The 21,487-nt window shown below is 36.6% G+C and overlaps 1 protein-coding gene and 1 non-coding gene across 2 annotated transcripts in view; one reads left to right on the top strand and one right to left on the bottom strand.

Moving 5' to 3' along the window:
• The window catches only part of ARFGEF2 (ADP ribosylation factor guanine nucleotide exchange factor 2), a 107,942-nt gene that overhangs the window by 64,739 nt on the left and 21,716 nt on the right, over positions 1-21,487 (bottom strand). Inside the window, exons 2-8 of the mRNA XM_044663812.1 lie at positions 19,003-19,033; positions 17,878-18,001; positions 9,059-9,205; positions 7,247-7,426; positions 6,014-6,248; positions 2,010-2,090; positions 1,223-1,371 (exon numbers count right to left, since the gene is read on the bottom strand). Coding sequence (XP_044519747.1) covers positions 1,223-1,371; positions 2,010-2,090; positions 6,014-6,248; positions 7,247-7,426; positions 9,059-9,205; positions 17,878-18,001; positions 19,003-19,033 — 947 coding nt within the window. The remainder of the gene's footprint in view (positions 1-1,222; positions 1,372-2,009; positions 2,091-6,013; positions 6,249-7,246; positions 7,427-9,058; positions 9,206-17,877; positions 18,002-19,002; positions 19,034-21,487) is intronic.
• On the top strand, positions 5,747-5,886 carry LOC123238571. The gene has a single exon (XR_006505711.1). It is a non-coding gene; the product is annotated as a U4 spliceosomal RNA (small nuclear RNA).

The following is a 21,487-nucleotide window of genomic DNA, read 5'->3' as shown; positions in this document are numbered from 1 at the left end:
CCTCTTTTTCATGTGTACTACTGCAAGAAGCGACTAATGTGTATCTGCTTCTTTTCTATAGCATCACCAATTCAATCTCCTCAGAGGTGCCAAAGGTCACACCTCTGCTCAAAAATACTTAGTGGCTCTCTGCTGCCTCTAGAATAAAGGAAAAATTCCTCAGGGGTCTGGAAATTAAAGGCATTAACAATCTGGTACAGTCTACTTTTCTAAAGCTATTTTATATTTTCACTTTCATATATTCTTGTTCCCCCCAAAATTGGTCTACCAGGTATTACATGAACTTTGCCTTCTACTTTTATATCTTTAAACAGGCTATCTCCCACCTGAAATGAGCTCCATCACCTCCGTCCCTGAGAAAACATAAATACTGTTAAGGTGAAGCTTTGATATCACCTCCTAGATAAAGCCTACCCTCAAATTCTCAGCAGTTATTATTCTCACTCTCCTCAATTTATTCAGTTTTGACTTACTGCTGCAGGTGTTGTCTATTCCAGTGGTATGTAAAGTCTTTTCCACAAAGACTTTTCTTTTTTGTTTCCTGGGCACTTAGCACAATGCCTTATACTGAGTGGAGACTTTAGTTTAGCCCAAAGTTTACTAGCTTCTTTTGATTTCAATTTTTTCTATACAAAAATCCTCACTTCAGAATTTTAAGGATTTGTGTGGCCAATGAAGATACTGCCTTCACCAATCCAGGGTATAATCTCTCCCAGTCTTAAAAAGCTGTTGTGAACAGCCTAGGCCAGTGATGGGCAAACTTTTTAAAGAAGGGGCCAAAGGAAAGGAAATGCTCATCTGTCAGGCCGTTTCTAAGGCAACTCTTTCGAAGTTTCATTGTAGTATATCCTACTCATCATATTCGTCAGATTAGGAATAATGTCATACGGCCCAACAGAACATTTCAGGAGGCTGCATCTGGCCCACGGGCTGTAGTTTGCCCATCACTGGCCTAGGCTAAAAAAAAGTTTATCACCTGGTGGTCAAGCAGCTCAACTGGGCTTTAGATAAAAGACATACACAGCCTTTCCTCAGGTCTGCTCTTATAGTCTTTTTAACTTGGTAGGAGCTGTCAAAGTTAATCAGTGAGATCTTCAAGATCCTCCTCTTGCAATGTCATTTCAGACAAGGACTTCAAAGGAAGTGGCATTAAAAAGGAAACACTCAAAAAAATTAAACTTAGCTACAGAAAGTAGTTATCACCATATCAACAATCACATACCAGATTATCAGCTGATGATAATGACTGCCTATCATCTGCAATTCCATTGGTTTGGGAGTTTTCATCAATTCCACTAGAAGAAAGGTCCTTGGCCTCCAATTCTCCCAAGACTCTCTCAGAATCCAATATGCCATGTTTTCCTGTGGCTTCTTAAAATGGGAATGCATAACACCACAAAATCAGTACTTCAATTAAAAAAACTTCATCTAAAAAGGTTGACTATATAGAATTTATTTTAAAGTTAAAAGGAATCAAAAAGAAAATTGTCTAGGTTTCTTAATTTACTGGTAAGGAAATCAAAAGTGTAGAGTACAGTGAATGAGTGACTTACTTCAGGTTACACAGTAAATTTAGTAATCTAGCTGGGACTAAAAAGAAAGAGCTCCTTGTTCCAAAATCTTTTGACTAAATCTGCTCCCCACACATATCATTATCAGCGACTAGTACCAGAAAACAGAAAGAACTCTAGAAATGCTGAGATTACAAAGGCACTATTACTGTCAGAAATGAAAAGCTTTCTCACAAAAATGACGTCTTCTGATATTGTTAAAACAGGTGGCTGCTAGAAGCCTTATCATATATGTGGTCCTGTCTCAAATGTTAGTGAGAACAAAGTTACTAAATAACAAGTTCATAATTTTGGCTTCCAAGAAAAAGATTATGTAACTTAAGTGGAAAAAAAACCCAACAAAAAATCAATTAAAAACCCACCCACACTAACATTGACATATATATTGATATATCACTTCTATGAGACATTAATTTACTTTTTTTTTTTTTTTTTTACCTTTAACAGCAGATGTTACAACATCTTCTAAGATGCCCTTCACCACTTCATGGGCTCCTTCATTTGGTATTTCCTCAGAACCTATATGCCCAAACATTTCCAAGAAAGATACAAGGGGGTGAAAAGGTAAAAGATGTTACTAATCCTTTTAAAGAAACTTCGTAGAAGATAGATAAGAGAGATTACGAGAAATACCATAGAAGTAGAATCAACTAGACATGGAAATAGACTGGATATGGACATGGAATAATATTTTGGGTGAAGGAGTGAAGGAATAATATTTCCTTCACCAGAAATAAGGAAGCTTAGAAGAAAGGCAGGTTTAAATGGAAACATGAGGAACTACCTTAGACATGTTAGGTCTGACATGAGAGTAGGAAATCTAAATAAACATGCTATGTCATAGCCTATTTCAGCCCCCAGCTGCTATCCCATCTCATAGCTGTAAGACACTCCAATAAATAAGAAGCACTTAACAAAAAGTCCTGTTCACTGTATTCCTAGCATAATCTGTTCACTACATTCATAGTATGCTATAGTTAGAGAATGGCTCAAGAGCTAAAAATCGGAAACTAAGGCTACAAACTAACTTTTGACACCTTTGTTCTCTTTGAGGGTATGATCACATGAAGTGGATCCATGGAATATGGGAATGTGTCCCTAATTCCATCAAAGTCGTAAAGAACTGGCCCATATCTGATAACTTTCCCAAGCTCAGCCAAAAGATGAGTCAAACTCGTTACTCCTCTTCCCTTTTTCCCTCCTTCACACTCCCATCCATCAAGGACAATGATCAAAGAATCTAAAGGAAGTAGAATTGAAGGTTATTCTTTGTAACCAGTTGGGGAGTCTGAGGGGTTGGAGACAAGTAGGGGTTAGGATGGCAGAAATAAAATAGTATATCTGTGATTATTTAGTAAGAAATACTAAGGGAAAGAAGGGGCAGCTAGATAGCTCAGTGGATAGGGAGGCAGGCCTGGAAATGGAAGGTCCTAGGTTCAAATCCAACCTCAGACACTTCCTAGCTGTGGGACCCTGAGTAAGTCACTTAACCTCCAATGCTTAGCCCTTACTGCTCTTCTTGGAACTAATTTTTAGTATCAATTCTAAGACAGCAGGTATAAGTTTATTTAAAAAAAAATAAATCAACAAAAGAAACTAAGTCAGTCTGACTAACAGTCAGGTAGGATAATTAAGAGAGAATGTGTTGGGAACAAAAAACACAAGAGGAAGAGGAAGTGGTCAGCAGTATGAGGAACTACAAGGAAAAAAGATATACAAGAGTCTGATTCCTAGGGATAGGGGTCTGCTTTTCAGTCTTTGACTTGCTATGAATCATTTCCCTTAAAGGCCTCAGGAGCCAGGAAACCAGTACACATTAAATATGAAGATTCTTCTTATACAAAAATGGGGAAACTGGGAAGTCATTTATAAGTAAGCTACTATCTACCCCAACTCCCTAATCCAATTTACAAAAGGCCTTGTGAGCTATAAAGAACAATAACCCTCAATAAATTTCATTTGTATGCCAAAGTTTTGTATGAATTTTCTTTTTCCCTCCTTAGCATGGATGATGTTTTTATCCACAGAATCACCCCTCGGGAGAGATGCTTGCCACCAAATGTAGGAATTAAAACTGACAGGAGAACTTGAACAATTATTCTATTCACTTTAAGGAAAAAATCCTATGTACTTGAGAAATACCACTGCTTCAAACTGGTGCCAAGAAAGATAATTCAGATGCTTACTCAGGCACTAGGGATTTGGAATTGTAACTCATAAAAGAAATGAGGGTTGTATATACAAATTTCAAATTAATGCAGAGTCATGGGTGCCGGAAGCCATTGAGGCTGTGATGTTTAGCAAGGCTACTCACAAGCTCTGACAATCCAGCACGGCAGGTTGTCAGGAAGATGGAAATTCCACACTCAGTTTACCCTATGTGACTCTTTTTACAGTGACATTCACTTGTATTGAAATTATTGCAATCAATATCCTTATCCGGCTCAAAGGAGACACAGAAAAACAATACGGGTTCATGGCAAGAACAATCACAGCCACAGACTACCCACTATCCCAAAATAAACCCCTATACAACCCCCTAGAGTATAGACATTTCCCCTAGAATCAGCCCAGCAAAAAACCAGCAGTTAGTGAGTTAATGCAACTTTCTAAAGTTCCCAGCAAGAAAATACCTGGCCTGAGTTTGTTCCCAAACTCCTACAGAACCAAAAAAACAGTAAAACACAAGGAAAATAAGGGAATGACAAATTAGCACAGAATCACCCTACCAGAACTGCATTCTTATTATAACCCTATAGCAGAAAGAACAGCATGGGAACAAAATTTGGACCAGACTGATATTATTGTATCTTATTAGATGTAATCAACTACCATAACTATCTCCTTGATTTATGATGGGAATGAATAGTATAACATAACTATATATATGATTTAATTAGTTAAAATATAATTAACTATTATGCTTAGCTAGGAACTGATGTTCTAGTACCTTACGGATGGCTGAAAAGAATAAGTTCCAACTAAGCCAGGCCATAATGAATAATTCTTGACAAGCTTGCTTCTTTGTTTAACCACAGTAAGATAATTAGTAAATGCCAATCTTGTGATGTTTCAAAAGTTAATATGTGATTTTGAAAGTATGGGAAAATCAAAACCTGTATGAGATCATAAAGAAAAAAGGGTATAAAAATGAAAATCAGCAGATGGTACTAGAAGGAACAGCCTCTGCAATTTGACTTGCACTCTGGCTCATTTTTGCTCCATTCTTTGCCACGCCATCCCACCTCCAGAGACCCAACCAAGCGAAGAGCAGGCTCATCGCACATGGGAGCTCATGATATGATCCAAAGAGAAAAGAGCCAAGGAAATACACATACTTAGGTGGCAGGAGATAGATGCTTATTCAGAAAAGAAAACTGAGAAGGAACACCCAGACTGCTAAGAGAACAAGAAGTAAACAGTATCACAAAAGCCAAAGAAACAAGAAGGAGACATTCAATAGTACCAAGAACTGTAGAGAGATCAGGAAAAAAAGCTAAGAAAAAGTCATTAGATTTAGCATTTAAGAAATCACTATAAACCTTTGAGAACATCATTTCAGTAGAGAAATTGGAGAGTTAAGAAATAAATGCAAGGTCCAATTCAGTCATTCTCTCTATGAAATCACAGATTCAGCTAAAAAGTAATACATTTACCCTTAAATTTTTATAAGCCCTGTGTATTACAATTATTTCTGTATGTTATTTACCCTTTCCACTATTAGAGTATAAGATTCTTTTTTTATATTATAAGATTTATTAAAAAATGAAAATTATAAAAGTATAAAATAAAGATAAAATATTTGATCTTAGATTCAATGAGGAGCCGTGGAGTTCACTGAGTTGGGAAATGTTCCTACATTTTTTTAAACCCTTACCTTCCATCTTAGAATCAATACTAAGTATTGGTTCCAAGGCAGAAGAGTGGTAAGGGCTAGGTAATGAGGGTTAAGTGACTTGCCCAGGGTCACACAGCTGGAAAGTGTCTGAGGCCAGAGTTGAACCTAGGACCTCCCATCTCCAGGTCTGGCTTAGAGTATAAGATTCTTAACAAGGATTGTGTCACTCATCTGTGCTTGGCATACTGACTCACATATTATAGGTGTTTTATAAATCCTTGCCTATTTGACTGTTTAGGATTCCTCTAACATTTTATGTTCCATAATATTCCCTTATAGCTTTGTGCAGTGGCAGTATCATAGCCAATAAGATTTATCTGAGGCATTATTATTGCTAATTGAAAACATATATTCCCATATGCCTCTAATATTCTCTGAAAAAAAGGAAGAATATCAAGAACAAGGTCCAACAAAGGAAGAGCCACAGTGATATTCATCTGAATATCAAGGTGTTTTACCCATAATTGTGATTGTTATCTCATTTTACCTTCAAATACAAAGTTTCTTATCAACATAATCAGAAAGTAGATAATGTGAGATATACCTGACAAAGAATGGCCTCCCTCTAGTTGGGCTTCTCCATTTTCCATCCTATCTTCATGAGAGCCCCTCCGCTGGTGTTCCCCATTTGTTAAGTCAGTTTTTTCAGGAGTTGATGATTTGCTTGGTAGTTGGTTATGCTTCAGCCGATTAAACTTTGGGGATCCTGCCACAGCTTGAAGCACAGGAGACTGGGGTTTGGGATGCATTGCTTTTTCTAATTCTCTGGCATCTTGTAACTACAAGCCAATAAGAGCAAAACTCAATCCAGATAATCCCCCACTTCAAAAACTAACTCAGATGTTATATGTTATATTATCCTCCCTGAAACCTCCACTGACTGACCCACACCTGTAGCTTGAAGTACTTTCTTCCTCATCTGAAATCACTGTTCTCTATTCTTCTTCTGCATTCATTCTAATTCACATTCCATTGATAGCATGGTTCATAGGAAGACAGTAGGTACTTATCATATTCAAAAAGAATTAAAAGAATCCATGTATGAAATAATGAGAAAAGTAGGAAAAGTACATACTTAAGTTATTAATAACAAAATGTAAGAGAAAATAAACCATCCTCAACAATTCACAGATTTGCATTCCTCCAAATAAAATGTACCTGTATTCAAGATTAAGTCCCCCCCCAAAAGCTAGCTAAGAGTCTTGGACTCAAATCCAGCCAGAAGATCCCAAACTTTAATTCCACCACTTACTTGAAAATGTGGATAACAACTCAAACCCTACCTTCTTCACTGGAAAATTACAAAGAAGGTACTTTGTGAATGTGAATTTACTATTACTAGGACATTAGGGACACGTTTCAGCCTAAGCTAAAGTCTCTTCTGACTGGTTTCAACAAAATCAAGAGTTTTAAAAACAGTACAGAAAGTCTATAAGGAAGATCCTCTACCCCTATCCATCCCCTTCAAACTTTATATCAAGGTAACTTTGCATTCTCCTCACTCCTCACAAAACCTTTCCACTGATAATAGAGATGAGCAAATCAAACCAACACATTAGCCATGTATAGAAATGTATGGCTAATTCTCCAACTATGTTCCACCAGCAAAAAGGTACCTCTAGAAGAGAGAAATGAGACAGGTACAACATACAAGGCCTGGCCATAGATACAGGCTAAAATCAAACATTTTAGGTCTGTTTACACACACACACGCACACACACACACACACACATCCATCTATTAACCCTCAATTATGCAACTGAAATGAAAACCTACCGCTTGGTTCTCCATTCGGGTAAAAATGACATTCAACATCTGAGTGAGGGTGGCCTTGGCAGTTGTCTGATTAATGAGATTTTTACTAGCCAGATAAATATTGTAACATGTTCTAACTGTCTGAAGTATTGTTCCTTCATGAATTTCAATGTGTGGGGAAGTCACTGCTGTAAGAAGTGCCTAAAAAAAAAAAAAAAAAAAAAGAGCATTACACACATTTTTTATTACTTTATACTTTATGTCATGTACTCAGAATCTCCCAAAGGTAAACCTGTTTCTTTACTATTTTTTAATTGTTTAAAGAAAAGCTTAAGAAAAAGATGGTTAAGCAAACTTGAAAAGTACAATATACCAAGAAAGAACTATTTTCAATGATATGAACTATTCATTGATAGCATTCAGCCTGCACTCATTAAATCCATTATGTGAAATTCATTTAGAATTATAAATTAAACTTTAATTGAACTTAAAAAGATAGTTGAATTTCTGAGGGTTGACATTTATTAACTATATACAACATTAAGTATTAAATAGACCCTCCACCCAGAAGTCCTACACAACTGGGATAGCCTATATCGATCATAAAAAAGGCACATTCCAGAGGAAGTCCATTCTCCACTTTTCCACAATTGTTTTGTTAGTTTCTTGTTTAGGTTTTAGAGCAGCAGTTTTTAACTGTTTGTGGGGCATGGACTCTTGGTAATCTGGGGGAATTTATGTACTCCTCAGAATAATTTTTAAATGTATAAAATACATAGGACTACAAAGGAAACTATACTGAAATGCAATTTTCAAAATATAAGAAAACAAAAACAAACTGAAGGTCTGTAAACTGAGAATACCTGCTTTAAAGGAAACATAACTGTTATGGTCTGGTACTAGATTAGAGAACAAAAATTTTCAAGACTTGAAGATATGGAAACCTAGCATACCAATCCCAGAGTCTATCTGTAGTCAACCAAAGGTGGTAAATGGTGCATAAAAAAACCATTCTAGCAATAAAAACGTAGGGCAGGAAAATGGAGAATTATTTTAAGTTCCCCTTGAGAAATGCTAGTTGAAAAGACTCTCAAAAAGTTGAAGTCTATCAAGAGAAAAAGCCAAGAGAAGTTGCCACATAATCCTAAATTCATAGGCCAATTTTAACGTGTACTAGTGGGGCTATTAAGTTTAAAAACAAAACAAAAAATCCTGGATCCACTGTTCTCATTTAAGTAAATTACCTTATCATTTGGTTTTTTCCAGGATTTTGTTTTACAGTTATCTTTATAACTTAATATTGTACATTATAATTATTCCCATACATATATTAGTATAAATTCCATGAAAGCTAACATGTTTTATGTACTTCATATCTACCAGTCTAATTTATTATTCTGTACACAATAGATATTTAATAAACTTTGTGAATAATGACACATGTAAAACCCAGTGGAATTGCTCATTGGCTATGGGAGGGAGGTGGTAGGAAGGGAAGGAAAGAACATGATTCATGTAACTATGGAAAAACATCCCGATTCAAACAAATAAATAAATAAATAAACAAACAAACAAACAAATAAATAAAGGAATCCATTAAAAAAATAAACTTTGTGAATGACTGACCTGAATTAAATAGGACACTAAGAAATTGTAATGTTTAACAATTTAATGGGGGCAGTGGTTTAAGTAATACTGAATGCTTCTATTTCAGTTCAGCACCTGATTTACTAACTTTCTTTTAATTAAGCCAGCTAAATGGTGATTTAAAAATTCTTTAAAAAAAACATCATGTTCATTTAAAAAACAGCCACACCAAACAAAAAGAAATACCTTAATTATTTGTAATTGTACTCCTTCATCAGTCTGAGGGCCCTGGAAGCAATTGCAAACGGTTTCAACTATCCGGTCAATCAGGCGCTTCCCGGGGGCTCCACTGTCTGGAGCATTACCAGTAATGTGTCCATATGCAATGAGTTTCTAAATGCAAAGAGAATATATACGTAGATATAAGTATATATTAGAAAAGTTTCTGCTTTTTTTTTTTTTTTGGAAAGATGCAGTGAAACACAGGACAGCCTATAATATTGAAGGCCTTTAACTTTCTCTTCTCACAAATCTCCTAAGGAACAAGATTAAAGTCATTACCCCATGAAATTTGGCATCCCTGAGAAGATCAAGTCTGCCCTACTTTCACCCGGATGACTAAAATCTATTGCCTTGATTGCCAAGGTAATATCGCAGCACATAAATTCATTAAGAAAAATGCTAAAGTTTACATCAGGAAATTATTTGTACAGAAGATGGTGTCTTTCAGAAATTGAGTGCTTCTATGTGTAATACTATAATGGCCTGGATTTCTCAATGAAGAACTGGGGGAAAAAGTCTACTTACTAAATACCCATTCATGGCTTGTGACATTTTTCCACCCCCAATCTGATGAAGATAAATTTGTAACTCTATATAGTACAAGACTAAAGCACCAAATCCAGATATACAACTAGAAAGTACTGAAATTTCTTCTGTATGACCTGCCTTTTTTAGTCATAAAAATACTACCATTTAAGAAGCAGAAAGGATAATAGACTACACTAAGGGAAAAAAACAGTAAAAAGTGACACTGCTGGAATGAACAATACCCAATCTGAGTAAGAGAGGAAGATTCAAACAACATGCTACTCAATAACAAACCCCTGGGATTACCACTCCCCTGAGGTACCCATATTTGTTTGTGTTTGTTTTTGTTTTTATAAAGGGAGTAATGATTTTCTAACTCTGTCTGGAGACTAGACTTCTGTTATTAGAGCTTTAGAAAGTTAAACTGCACCTTGGGCTTCATTAACAGTAACAGTGTCTGTCTGCCCTTTGATTCAGTCATACCACTGCTGGGTTTATACCCCAAAGAGATAATAAGGAAAAAGACTTGTACAAAAATATTTATAGCCGTGTTCTTTGTGGTGGCAAAGAATTGGAAAATGAAGGGATGCCCTTTGATTGGGGAATGGCTGAACAAATTGTGGTATCTGTTGTGATGGAATATTATTGTGTTGAAAGGAATAATGAACTGGAGGAATTCCATGTGAACTAGAACAATCTCCAGGAATTGATGAAGAGTGAAAGGAGCAGAACCAGGAGAGAACCTTATACACTGAGATGGATATAATGTGGCACAATCAAATGTAATGGACTTCTCTTCTAGCAGCAATGCAATGATCCAGGACAATTCTGAGGGACTTATGAGAAAAAATGCTTTCATCCAGAAAAAGAACTGTGGGAGCAGAAACACAGAAGAAAAACAACTGCTTGACCTCATGGGTCGATAGGGATATGATTGGGGATACTGACTCTAAACGATCACCCTAATGCAAATATCAGTAATATGGAAATAGGTCTTGATCAATGACACATGCAAAACCCAGTGGAATTGCTTATTGGCCATTTGGGGGGGGGGAAGAGGGGAGGGAAAGAACACAAATCATGTAACCATGGAAAAATACTCAAAATTAATTAAATAAAAATTTTCAAATAAAAAAATAGTAAGTGTTCAGAACAAGGGAGGTGATGCCACATCCAACAGTATTATTTGGTTCTGAGCATTGTCTTTTAGAAAGAGAATTTACAAGCTGGAATATGTGTAAAAGAAGGCAAAGATGTGTTGGAGCCGAGAAACAATGCTATCCAAAAATCAAAGGATTTCGAGGTGATTAACTTAGTGAAGAGAAAATTTAGAAAAGGACATGATAATTATAATGTCAGGATGATTCATTAGACTTGCTTTTGTTGACTCCAGAAGGCAGAACCAGGACCGTAAAACAGAAGTTACAAAGAGGCATGAAAAGGCATTCTTTTCTAGTGAAAAAATGAGAACAAGCCCAAAACGGAATTAACTGCCAGTGGACTGACTCCAGAACATCTGTCATACAATTCACCTCCTTTCCACTCACCCTTGTTCTGAGTAGCTCATTGCTGACAGTTTTCAAGCAGAGGCTTCATTCTGAATATTTGCCTGACTATTCCCTCATCAGATCCTCACTCGTATCCCACTCCTTAATTTTGGGTGTCCCCTAAGGCTTCCTTAGAACCTTTCTACTTTTTTATCTTCACTCTCTCAACAACCAAGGATCTAATTATCATCTCTATAAAGGTCTCATATCTGAGAACTGATTCAAATTTGTGAGACTAAGAATAACTCCTCAATAGACAAATGAAGAAATAATTTAAAAGGAAGAATACAAGCCTATCAACCACATGAAAACATATTCTAAATCACTAATAGAAAAATGAAAAGCTAAAATGACCCACCTATATCCCAAAGAGATTGAAAAGAAAAAGGACCCATATGTACAAAAATATTTATAGTGGCTCTTTTCATTTCTTTTTGTAGTGAATAACTAAAAACTAAAGGGAAAGTCTATGTTTTGTAGAATGGTTAAACAAACTGTAGTAGATGAATGGGATGGAATACATATTTATTGTGCCATAAGATGTGATTAAGTGGATAATTTTAGAGGAAACTTGGAAGATCTCTATGATTAATAATTTACACAATGACAAAATCATTGAGAAAAACAACTTGGAAGCATTTAGATGATGATTAATGCAATCATAAACTATGAACTCCAAAAGACTGAAAATAAATTTTGCCACAAACCTCTGCCAGAGAGGTAATGGACTTAAGATTCAGAATGAGACATGCATTTCTGGACATGGCCAATGTGAGAATTTATTTTTTGGAACTATAAAAGTCACTTGTGAAGGGAAATAAAAGACAATAAATGTTTACAAAATTAGAGAAATAAAAATTTAAATCATCTCTATGTTGATATGAATCTAGTTGTAGTCTTTCTTAAATCTCTAATTCTGATATCATTAACTCTGTATTGGATAGTCTGAGCTGAACATCCCATAAGCATCTCAAATTTAATATGTGCAAAACAGAATTTCTTTTCTTCAAGTCCTTCTCTCTTCAGAAGTTATCTATTTGGGGGGACAAGTGCCTCATTTTACCTTTATTTCTCACAGAACCTGACTATGATGAGAGGTCTCAGTTTTCTCAGACAAGATCAGCTTTTATAAAGACCAAGCTTCAGCCAACTGAAAATGTTATCAAATATTGTCTATCATGCTACAAGTAACTTGTCTTCCCACTGTTCTGAGACTAGATTCATTTCCACAGATAGCAAGGTTGTAATAACCCAAAGATTCTCAGAGACAGTATCTCTGTCCTCTGAGTCACAAATACCTTGTCCTCTGAGTGTTATAGTTGTACTGACTTTTTCCCTCTCCATTCCTGGAGATGAGAGGTTCACAGGTGTTATACATTCCACACATTTTCCAAATGCATCTATCAGTTGTGCTACCTTTACCTCACATGCCACCAAGCAGGATTGGTTAGGCAAGGGGGGAGGGGGAGGGAAGAGGGAGAAAAGGAAGGGAGTCAGGGGCAGGTACACCTTAACTTCCAGTAGCTCCCTCTTCTAACTCTGGGAAACAGAGAACTCACCTCTCCTCCTTCACTTCTGCCAGAGGCAGGGAAGACTGACACTGGAGAGAGACAGGAAGAAGAGGGCACAGTGACATCACCTAGATCTTACCTATTTCAGCTGAAAACAACCTCATCCTTCCAGTCACCCAGTTCACAACCTTGGTGTAACCCTCAATTCCTTATTCTCATTGACCATACATGTCCATTTAGTGCTGTCTTTAGAAATGCTAGTTGAATGACTCGAGAACATCTCTTACCTACATTCCCTTCTTTCTATCATACTATAAAGCCATCATTACCTTTTGCCTGGAAAAAGGTAATAGACTCCTAATATATGTCTAATTTCCCCAAGTATCCTTTCTCTCCAATGAATTCTCCACACAGCTACCAAAGTGACTTTCCTAAAGCACAGGTGTGACAATATCAAACCTTCCCCTCCCACACACACCAATACACTTCAGTGGTTCCTAATAACTCCAAAGAGCAAATAAAAAATCATGAATTTTGCATGTAGAGCTATTCACAGTCTGACTTCAACCTATTTTTTCAGCCTTATTACAACAATACCATTACTACCCTTCATGTACACTTTCTGGCCAAAATGGTCTTCTTGTTCCATGTACACAATTTCACCACATAGCTTTTCATTAGTGGAATTAGTATTAGTATTAGGAATTAGTATTTCCTCCTCACCTCTACCTCTTATAATTCCTAGTTTCCCTTCAAGACATAACTGAAATGCCAGCTCCTCTACGAAATCCCTCCTGATCCTGGTAGCTAGTAGCCACTTCTCAAAGTTAATATATCAATTTTGTATAGTTAGAAGATATGCTCCTTAAAGATAAGGCCTGTTGCATTTGTATCATTGTACAGTTCCTGATCTGTAGCAGGCACCTAAAGCAATATTTGTTGACTGTCTTGGACTGGGTATCCTCCAGTGCCCCTGCCAGCTCTAGGAGTCTTGCATTCTTTTCAGGAAAATTTGCAAGCTTTGTAAAAAAGCAGTACTTGCTACACAGCTAAATGGAGGTAGCTCTTTACATACACAACAGTTAAGATTTGATCTTATGTCAGCTATATTATTACAATAAAGTAAAGCATCAATTCCTGTACTTAATCTTTCAGCCCTTCTCTGCTGACACCAGAGAGCAATTGGATACAGGGTAGGCAGCACACAGCAGGTCTGGACATAAGATGATTACAGCCATAAGGAGAAGAATCCAAGTAAATCACACTAGTAAGCAACTTTCGTAAAATCAGCTATGCTAAGGCAAAAGCTGTGATAGCTTTCCAAAGCAAAAGAAGCTCAGAGTGGGCTGCATCCTAAGTCATCCCACCCACTGAAGAAAGTACCAGTTTCACCATTTTGTTTCTTTGTCAACTCTTTTGAATTTAAACATTTATAAAAATTAAATTAAGAAAAAGGAACGAACGCTTCTACTATGAACTCTACAGCTCAGACCAATCTTAAACCTGAGAATAATGTTGTAACAAGAACTCTTCTTCCAAGTGTGGATTGGGGTAGGTAATCTCTGAGGTTCCTTCCAACTCTGAATTTCTGTGATTCTATAAATAAGATGACCCATTCATGACCCAATCTTATGAAAGCATCTGGTAAAAAAATAATGAAGTGTTTTTGGGAAGAAACTAAATCTTTCCTTTCTATTTCTAACACCATAATCCTAGCTCAGACCTTCATTATATCTTATCTGGAATACTGTTCCAATGCCTTAATGGATCTCCCAGCTTCTGAATCCTCCTCTAATCTATCTTATACATGTTTGTTAGATTCATCTTCCTAATTCATAAATATAGTACATCATTCTAGGGCTCAAAAACCTCCAATGGCTCCCTACTGTCGACTAAAATGGAAACACCCATAACTTGCTGCTCAGTGCAATCAAGAAGTTAGTACTGGCAACCTTATCCTAATTATATCCCACTATTCATTACCACGTATATTATACTTGAGTTTTAACAACTTCCCACCCTCCTGAACCTGAAACTTTGCTCCCATATTCACATGGTAGAACAGAAAGGACATTGGACTGGAGAGTCTGGAGACCTCGGCTTGAATTTGGCTAGAATAAGTTTATAGACCATGGGCAAGTCGGTTAATTTCTTGAACTGCATTCTTTTTAGTTCCTTGATGATTTATCTATTTATGTTTACCTTTTCTCCTATTCCTCCCATCCCCCAATTCTACTCAGTTCTGGTCTTTTCATCAGGAAGGCTTGAAAGTACTTTCTATTTCATTAAAAATCCTTTCCCAACCCCCAAACCCTTATGTTGTTTTGCTATATAAACTATTCTTGGATGTAATTTTATATCTTTGTCTTCTGTATTTCTCATCTCTCTTCTCCTTTTGAGGTAGTGGCTACCAAATTTTGTGTGATCTTGACTGTCAGTTACTTAGTACTTGGATTTTTTCTGACTGCTTGCAATATTTTTTCTTTTACCTGGGAGTTCTGGATTTTGACTATAATGTTCTTGGGAGTTTTAATTTTGAGATTTTAAGAGGTAACCAGTGGATTCTACTTTTACTTTGTCTGCTGATTTCAAGAGGTCTGGGCAGTTTCCTTGAAATATGATATGAAGCTTTTTTCATTAGTTATAGCTTTCAGGAATTCTAATGATTCTTAAATTATTTCTACCTGATAGGTTTGCTTTCGCTTTCGTTTTCTCTCTCTCTCTCTCTCTCTTAAACTCTTGCTTTCCATCTTAGAATCAATACTAAATATTGGCTCTAAAGCAGAAGAGTGGTAAAGAGTAGGAAAATGGAGTTAAGTGACTTGCCCAGGGTCACACAGCTAGGAAGTGTCTGAGGCTACATATGAATCCAGGACATCTAGTCTCCAGGCCTGGCTCTCTTATCCACTGTGCCACCTTGCTGTCCCCTGATATGTTTTCCATGTTAGCTTTTTTGAATTGTGATACTTTACTTTTTCTTATATTTACTCAGTCTTTTACCATTATTTTAATATTTCTTGATGTCTCATTGAATTAATCATTTCTTTTTGGTTCATTTTAATAATAGTCAAGGAGACTGTTATTTGGATAAGATTTTATAACTCTTGTCCTAAGCTGTTAATGATTTCTAACAAGTCTTTCCTCCATAGATGTTATCTCTTTCCCAGTTCTTTTTTCTAGTATTTTCATTTCATTTTTAAAGTCATTTTAAAAATTCTTTCATAATCTCTTCTTCCATTTCTTCCAGGAATTCTAGTTGAACTTGTGCCCAAATTGTGTTTTTCTTTCAGGTTTTTCTTGAAGATATTGTGGAGTCATCCCCTTCCTCTGGATTTGTGTCTCAGCTGTCCCTGTCACCATAACGACTTTTTTTGGGGGGGATTACTTGTTCTTCTAGCCTTTTTGTATTAGGAATAGGTTCTGTACAATTCTAGAGGGAATGGCAGGGACATGACTTTCTTGGATACTGAATACTTTTTTCCTTTGAGTATTTAATATTTAATAATTCAAGGATCTCAGGGCCAAACAAACTTTTAGTGCCACTAAAAATGTCTGATTCAATGTGAAATCTGATAGAAGACCTTCTGATTTCAATTCCCCTCTGTGCCCCCACCCCGTTTTGACCTAAAGCTTATTGTCCTTTTACAAAATGTTTTTGGTTTAGAAACTGCTTGTGGTTAATTATTTCATTTTCAAATATTCAAAAGCATGTAAAATAAAAGGAACTTACTATGTAAATACTCAGTGGCTATGGCCCCTTATCCTGGTGTAGACAAGGAAAGGAAATGACAGCATGGGCAGCATGGAGTGAAATTCAGGCACTTTTGTTACTGCTGGGGCTCCCTTGCTCACGCCCCATACAGGCCACGAGGTCACTGTACCACGTCCTCCATTCTCCCTCAGTACAACAGCAATGGCATAGGCTCAAGGTCCCAATTCCCTATTGGTAATTCACTCTTTGCCTTCCAAATGAAAATCATTTTTATTTTATTGTTTTTGTTTTGTATTTTTGCAACAGAAACCACCTATCCAGAGTCTGCTGTTGACCAGTGGACCCAACCAATTCAACAATCCTGACCTGGGTTAGAGTGTGAGCCATACAACTAGGGCTAGGCCCTAGTTGAAGCTATAGTAAACTGCTCCTAAAACCAACCATGGTCAGCTAGCTCAAAGAGTTACAAGTTCAACATAACAGAATTCCAAATTTCCTCTTGATCTAAGCTCCTTAACCTGGTTTTTCTGCTGTAGGCTTGAAAATGGGTTGGAAGCTAGAACTGACATACTGCTCACTTCATAGGATTAGAGGACCACAGCTTCTGCTTTCTTCTGTTCCTGCCCTTAGTCCATTACCAGGCCTACAATTAGGTTTGCAATTGCTTCTTGTCCTAGTCTGTCACCCCAGGTACAAAGTCCCTTAGAGAGGTTCCACTCTAGGGTATAAGCAACATCTTCCAACTGGCATCTATTTTTCTTCTGGCAACAGTATCAGGCTCTTCCATACTAAATCCAGGGTCTCTTCTTGCCTAAAATGTACATCCCCAAGACTCAAAATGACCACACCAATGCAACTATCAATAATATGGAAATAGGTCTTGATGGATGACACATGTCAAAGCCAGTGGAAATGCGCATCGGCAATGGGGAGGGAGGGGTTGGGAGGGTAAAGGGGAAAGTAAGAACATGAATCATGTAACCATGGAAAATTTTTCTTAAAAAAAAAAAAAGATATACTTAAAAAATAAAATAAAATAAAAATGAAGTAAAATGTACATCCCTAGACCTCTGTTCAGTTCCTACACTGGAAGGCTCTAAGAAGTGTCCTTCCAACTGGACTCAGTGTCCACAAACCTCTCTGTCTCCATATGCTGAATATATCTGGAACAAAATGACTTGGTGTGATTTTTCCTTGGATTTCTCTATCAAGATTTGGTTTGTTGTATTCCTAGGGTTCTATGGAGTAGCCAAGGAGGAGAACTGGGCTATACTGCTTCTTTCTATTTCACCATTTTGGCTAGTTTCCCTTCATTTAAAATGTAAAGATTATATCCATACCACCCTCAGCAAAGAAGAAAAAAAAAATTCACTTCTTTACTTCTGAAATTATTCTGGATACTCAAAATGTTCTTACGCAACACCTAATCACTGGCTCTGAAGAAGCCTTAAAACTTCATGGCAGAGTTAAATTTAAACACATTACCTGCAAGCAGTCTAGTGATGTACTGACCACCCGTGGAGATTTTGATTGGCAGGCTAGTTCAAATGGAAGGAAATACTTATCAGCCTCGATGAAATTTGCTTTTGGTGGTGCAGCAGCCCCAGGTCTGGTTTAACAAAAGAAAGGGGAAAGAGTTAAGAAAAAAAAGTTATAAACACATTTAATACATATTTAGTATGGAAGGATTATCAGAGCACTTTTAGCTTTTGCTTCTAGTAAGCTACCATCTTGACTCTTCCCCTTTAGCATATATTTAGAACTACCTTTTATGTTTGTAGTTTTCAAATTATATGTGACTACAAAGGAGACTCTATGAGCTAGATAATCAAAAGTTTAAACCTAAACGTTAGGGAATATACAAGCAACATAAGCAGGAGGAAATATCCTTTTTTAGCTTATCTATTTCCTAGCATTAACTATGCTTGCATTGCCAGAAAAAGATAGACTATCACCACTATTAAGAAAGGACTTCCAGGGGGCAGCTGGGTAGCTCAGTGGATTGAGAGCCAGGCCTAGAGACGGGAGGTCCTAGGTTCAAATCCGGCCTCAGACACTTCCCAGCTGTGTAACCCTGGGCAAGTCACTTGACCCCCATTACCCACCCTTACCACTCTTCTGCCTTGGAGCCAATACACCGTATTGACTCCAAGACGGAAGGTAAGGGTTTAAAAAAAAAAAGAAAAGAAAAAAGAAAGGACTTCCATAGAAATAAGCTTTTTACATGCTTATGGCAACATTGCTAAGAAGACAAAAGATTTTGAGCCTATAGTAAAAAGAAAACACTAAAACCTTAGCATTAAAATTATCTTGTCTCCCATAAACCCAGTAATCAAATATCCCATTATTTATATATTACTACCCACCAAGTATTATGAAAAAGTATAAAGATTACTGCAAGCTACTCATTCTATTTTGTATATATGTAATATATATATAAATATAAATAAAATATGGAGGCAGCCTGATATAATGGGGGAAAACATTGGAATGGGAAGCAAGGAGACATGGAATTTATTTCTAGCTCTAGGACTAATGCTATGCAACTCTGAACAATTCACTTCTCCATATGCTTAACAAAAGATAACAGTAGCAAGCTCCATAGCTTACCTTTGCTTTTCTAGCTCTGCTTTAATTTCATCTAAAAAGAAAGATGAAAAAAAGATAGGTACATTAGATACATGCAACAGAATTATGCTTGACTTTTTTTTAGATTCAACAACTTTTATTATAATATGAGTTACACAGAAGACAAAGTAGTTACAGAAAGACAAGCAAAATGTTATGTTAGAATATGGATTAAACAGACTGATGGTTGATACTTTATTTCAAGAAAGAGTAAGGCTTAAGAAAACACCAGAATATTAGTAAATTTTATTAATCCACTACTAAAATATATAGATATTTCTTTCCCTTTAGAGAAATGCAACCCTAGACCCCAAGGTACTTTACACAGTAAATTGCAGTACATCATATCTCCGTGTCATATATGGAGATAATGTATGGCATCAGGGGCAGTTAAGTGGCACAGTGGATAGAGAGCCAGGTCTGGAGTTAGGAGGACTTGCCTGGATTGAAATCTGAACTCAGATACTTCCTAGCTGTGTGACCCTTGGCAAGTCACTTAAGCTTGTTTGCCTAGTTCTGTCCTTTCTGCCTTAAGAGTTGTTACTGTGAGAAAAAGTGAGTTTTTTTTAAAAAAGATAATGTATAAGGTCACATTTCTAAAACAAATTTAAGCCATTAGTGGTTCAGATTTACATGTCAATATTTCCTCACACGGTATCTTTTGATAGTGGGGATTTTGTGAAATTTTGTTCTTAGCAGTTCCATGACCTTCAGCTCTGGAAGTTCAGGATTCTTTTTTGCTGGCAAACTGTGTCCATGACTTTATCTCAGAACTCTACAGAATAACTACATTACATTAAAATGTAGATTGCTAGTTTTTTGACTTGTTCGCATACAGGCTGACTATAGCTACACCATCCATAAAACAGATGAAAAAATATCTATACACACAACCAACATCAAACATTCTGCAAACTCAAAGAAAATGGATAACCTGAAGTCACAGGCTTACAGGAGCAAGAGTACAGTACATAAAGAATATAGCATTTAGATGAGATCCAGCTTTGCCTCTCTTCCCTAGTTATCTTGGTAAGTAAGAGGAGACATGAATTTGTAGGAATAGTCAATGAGATCTGATACCATGAGAAGGATAAATAAGCTTTCAGAAATCGATATTCGCAAAGCAAAGGCCCAGATGGATAATGAGCTCATGTCACAGAGCAGCATTAGTACCTAATCTGGTGAAAGTTAATCATACTAAGGTTTCTCTCTAGTTTTTGCACATATTGGTATTAAGTAAGATTGGATTTGCTGAGGATTTCCTGATCAGAAAGAAGAAAAAAGTTGTTTTTTGCAAACTTCTCCAACTTCAAACCTCAAAGTAAAGATATTCTATAATGTGTCCATTGTTACTATTTCTTCTTTATCCATAAGGTCCAGAAAAATCTAGTTTTCTTAACTTCCACCCAAAAGAAACTTTTAGTTGAAGTCTCTATATTTTTTTTCTTAGCATTATCACATATTTCCTATCATTGGAACTCCTTCATGAAAATAAGAGTTGAGCTGGATTCAACCCAGAACCTACAAAGTAAAACAGGAAACCAGTACAAAGTAAAAGCCTCATGAAATAACATCATAAGAATTCTAGAACATGGAGCTACTCCATTCAGTATTCCTACACCCAGTCTATATACCTAGAACAGTTTGTGAACAAAGGCAAATTCACAAACTTAGGGTTAGATAAGGATCCTGATGCCCTGCCCAACCCAATAGATGATAGACATTCATTATGCCCAGGAACATAAAGGAAAGGGAGAGGAATAGAAGATTCAAGCAGGACAAAAGTATCAATGCTGAGTATCACAGCCTGGAGGGAATAAATATCAAATTTGGAAAAAAAGTGACTGCTAGCTGAAGCTGGTCTTTCTCTACCCTAGGTTTTCAGAGAAAAGGATCCAATCAAGTCAACCAGAATATTCACCAAAGAAATGAAGCTGAAGGAGGAAGGACCAAAGTGTGAAGAGGATGCCCAGATGCAAGTGATGAGAAATACCAGCTGAAAAAAAAAATCAAAAGATCAAGAACAAAGGCATAAAATAAAAACAACACAAAGATAAACCAAAAGTGAAGATAATAAAACATATGGAAGAATAAGTAAAACTTTAAGAGAGACCAAAGCACTTTAAGCAAGTATAATGTGAAGAAAAATGGTTTAATATTACCCAACAAAATAAATCCTGCTGTCTTCGGTGTAAATGGAATTAGCTCACCTCTATTCATAGTTAAACTCTAGCCACCAGAGATAAAGTCAACCCACCTCCCTTACTGGGAGGGGAGACACATGACAATAAGTAACAAATCAAGAACAAGGGACTGCCCTTTGGGTAGTCCAAAACAGTATTGAGGCTGCCATTTGTCCACTTGAATTAGAGGTGGATCCAGGAAGTGACGAAAGCTGCTATCTTTCAAATATGATGGTAACTTCCTGTTGAGGCAGTTGGCCCTTTGAACTTGGTGCTGAAGGATC

Source organism: Gracilinanus agilis, chromosome 2 (genome assembly GCF_016433145.1).
Source record: "Gracilinanus agilis isolate LMUSP501 chromosome 2, AgileGrace, whole genome shotgun sequence".
NCBI classification, from domain to species: Eukaryota; Metazoa; Chordata; class Mammalia; order Didelphimorphia; family Didelphidae; genus Gracilinanus; species Gracilinanus agilis.
Note: the sequence above shows the minus strand (reverse complement) of the source record. Positions and strands in the feature narration are given on the sequence as shown.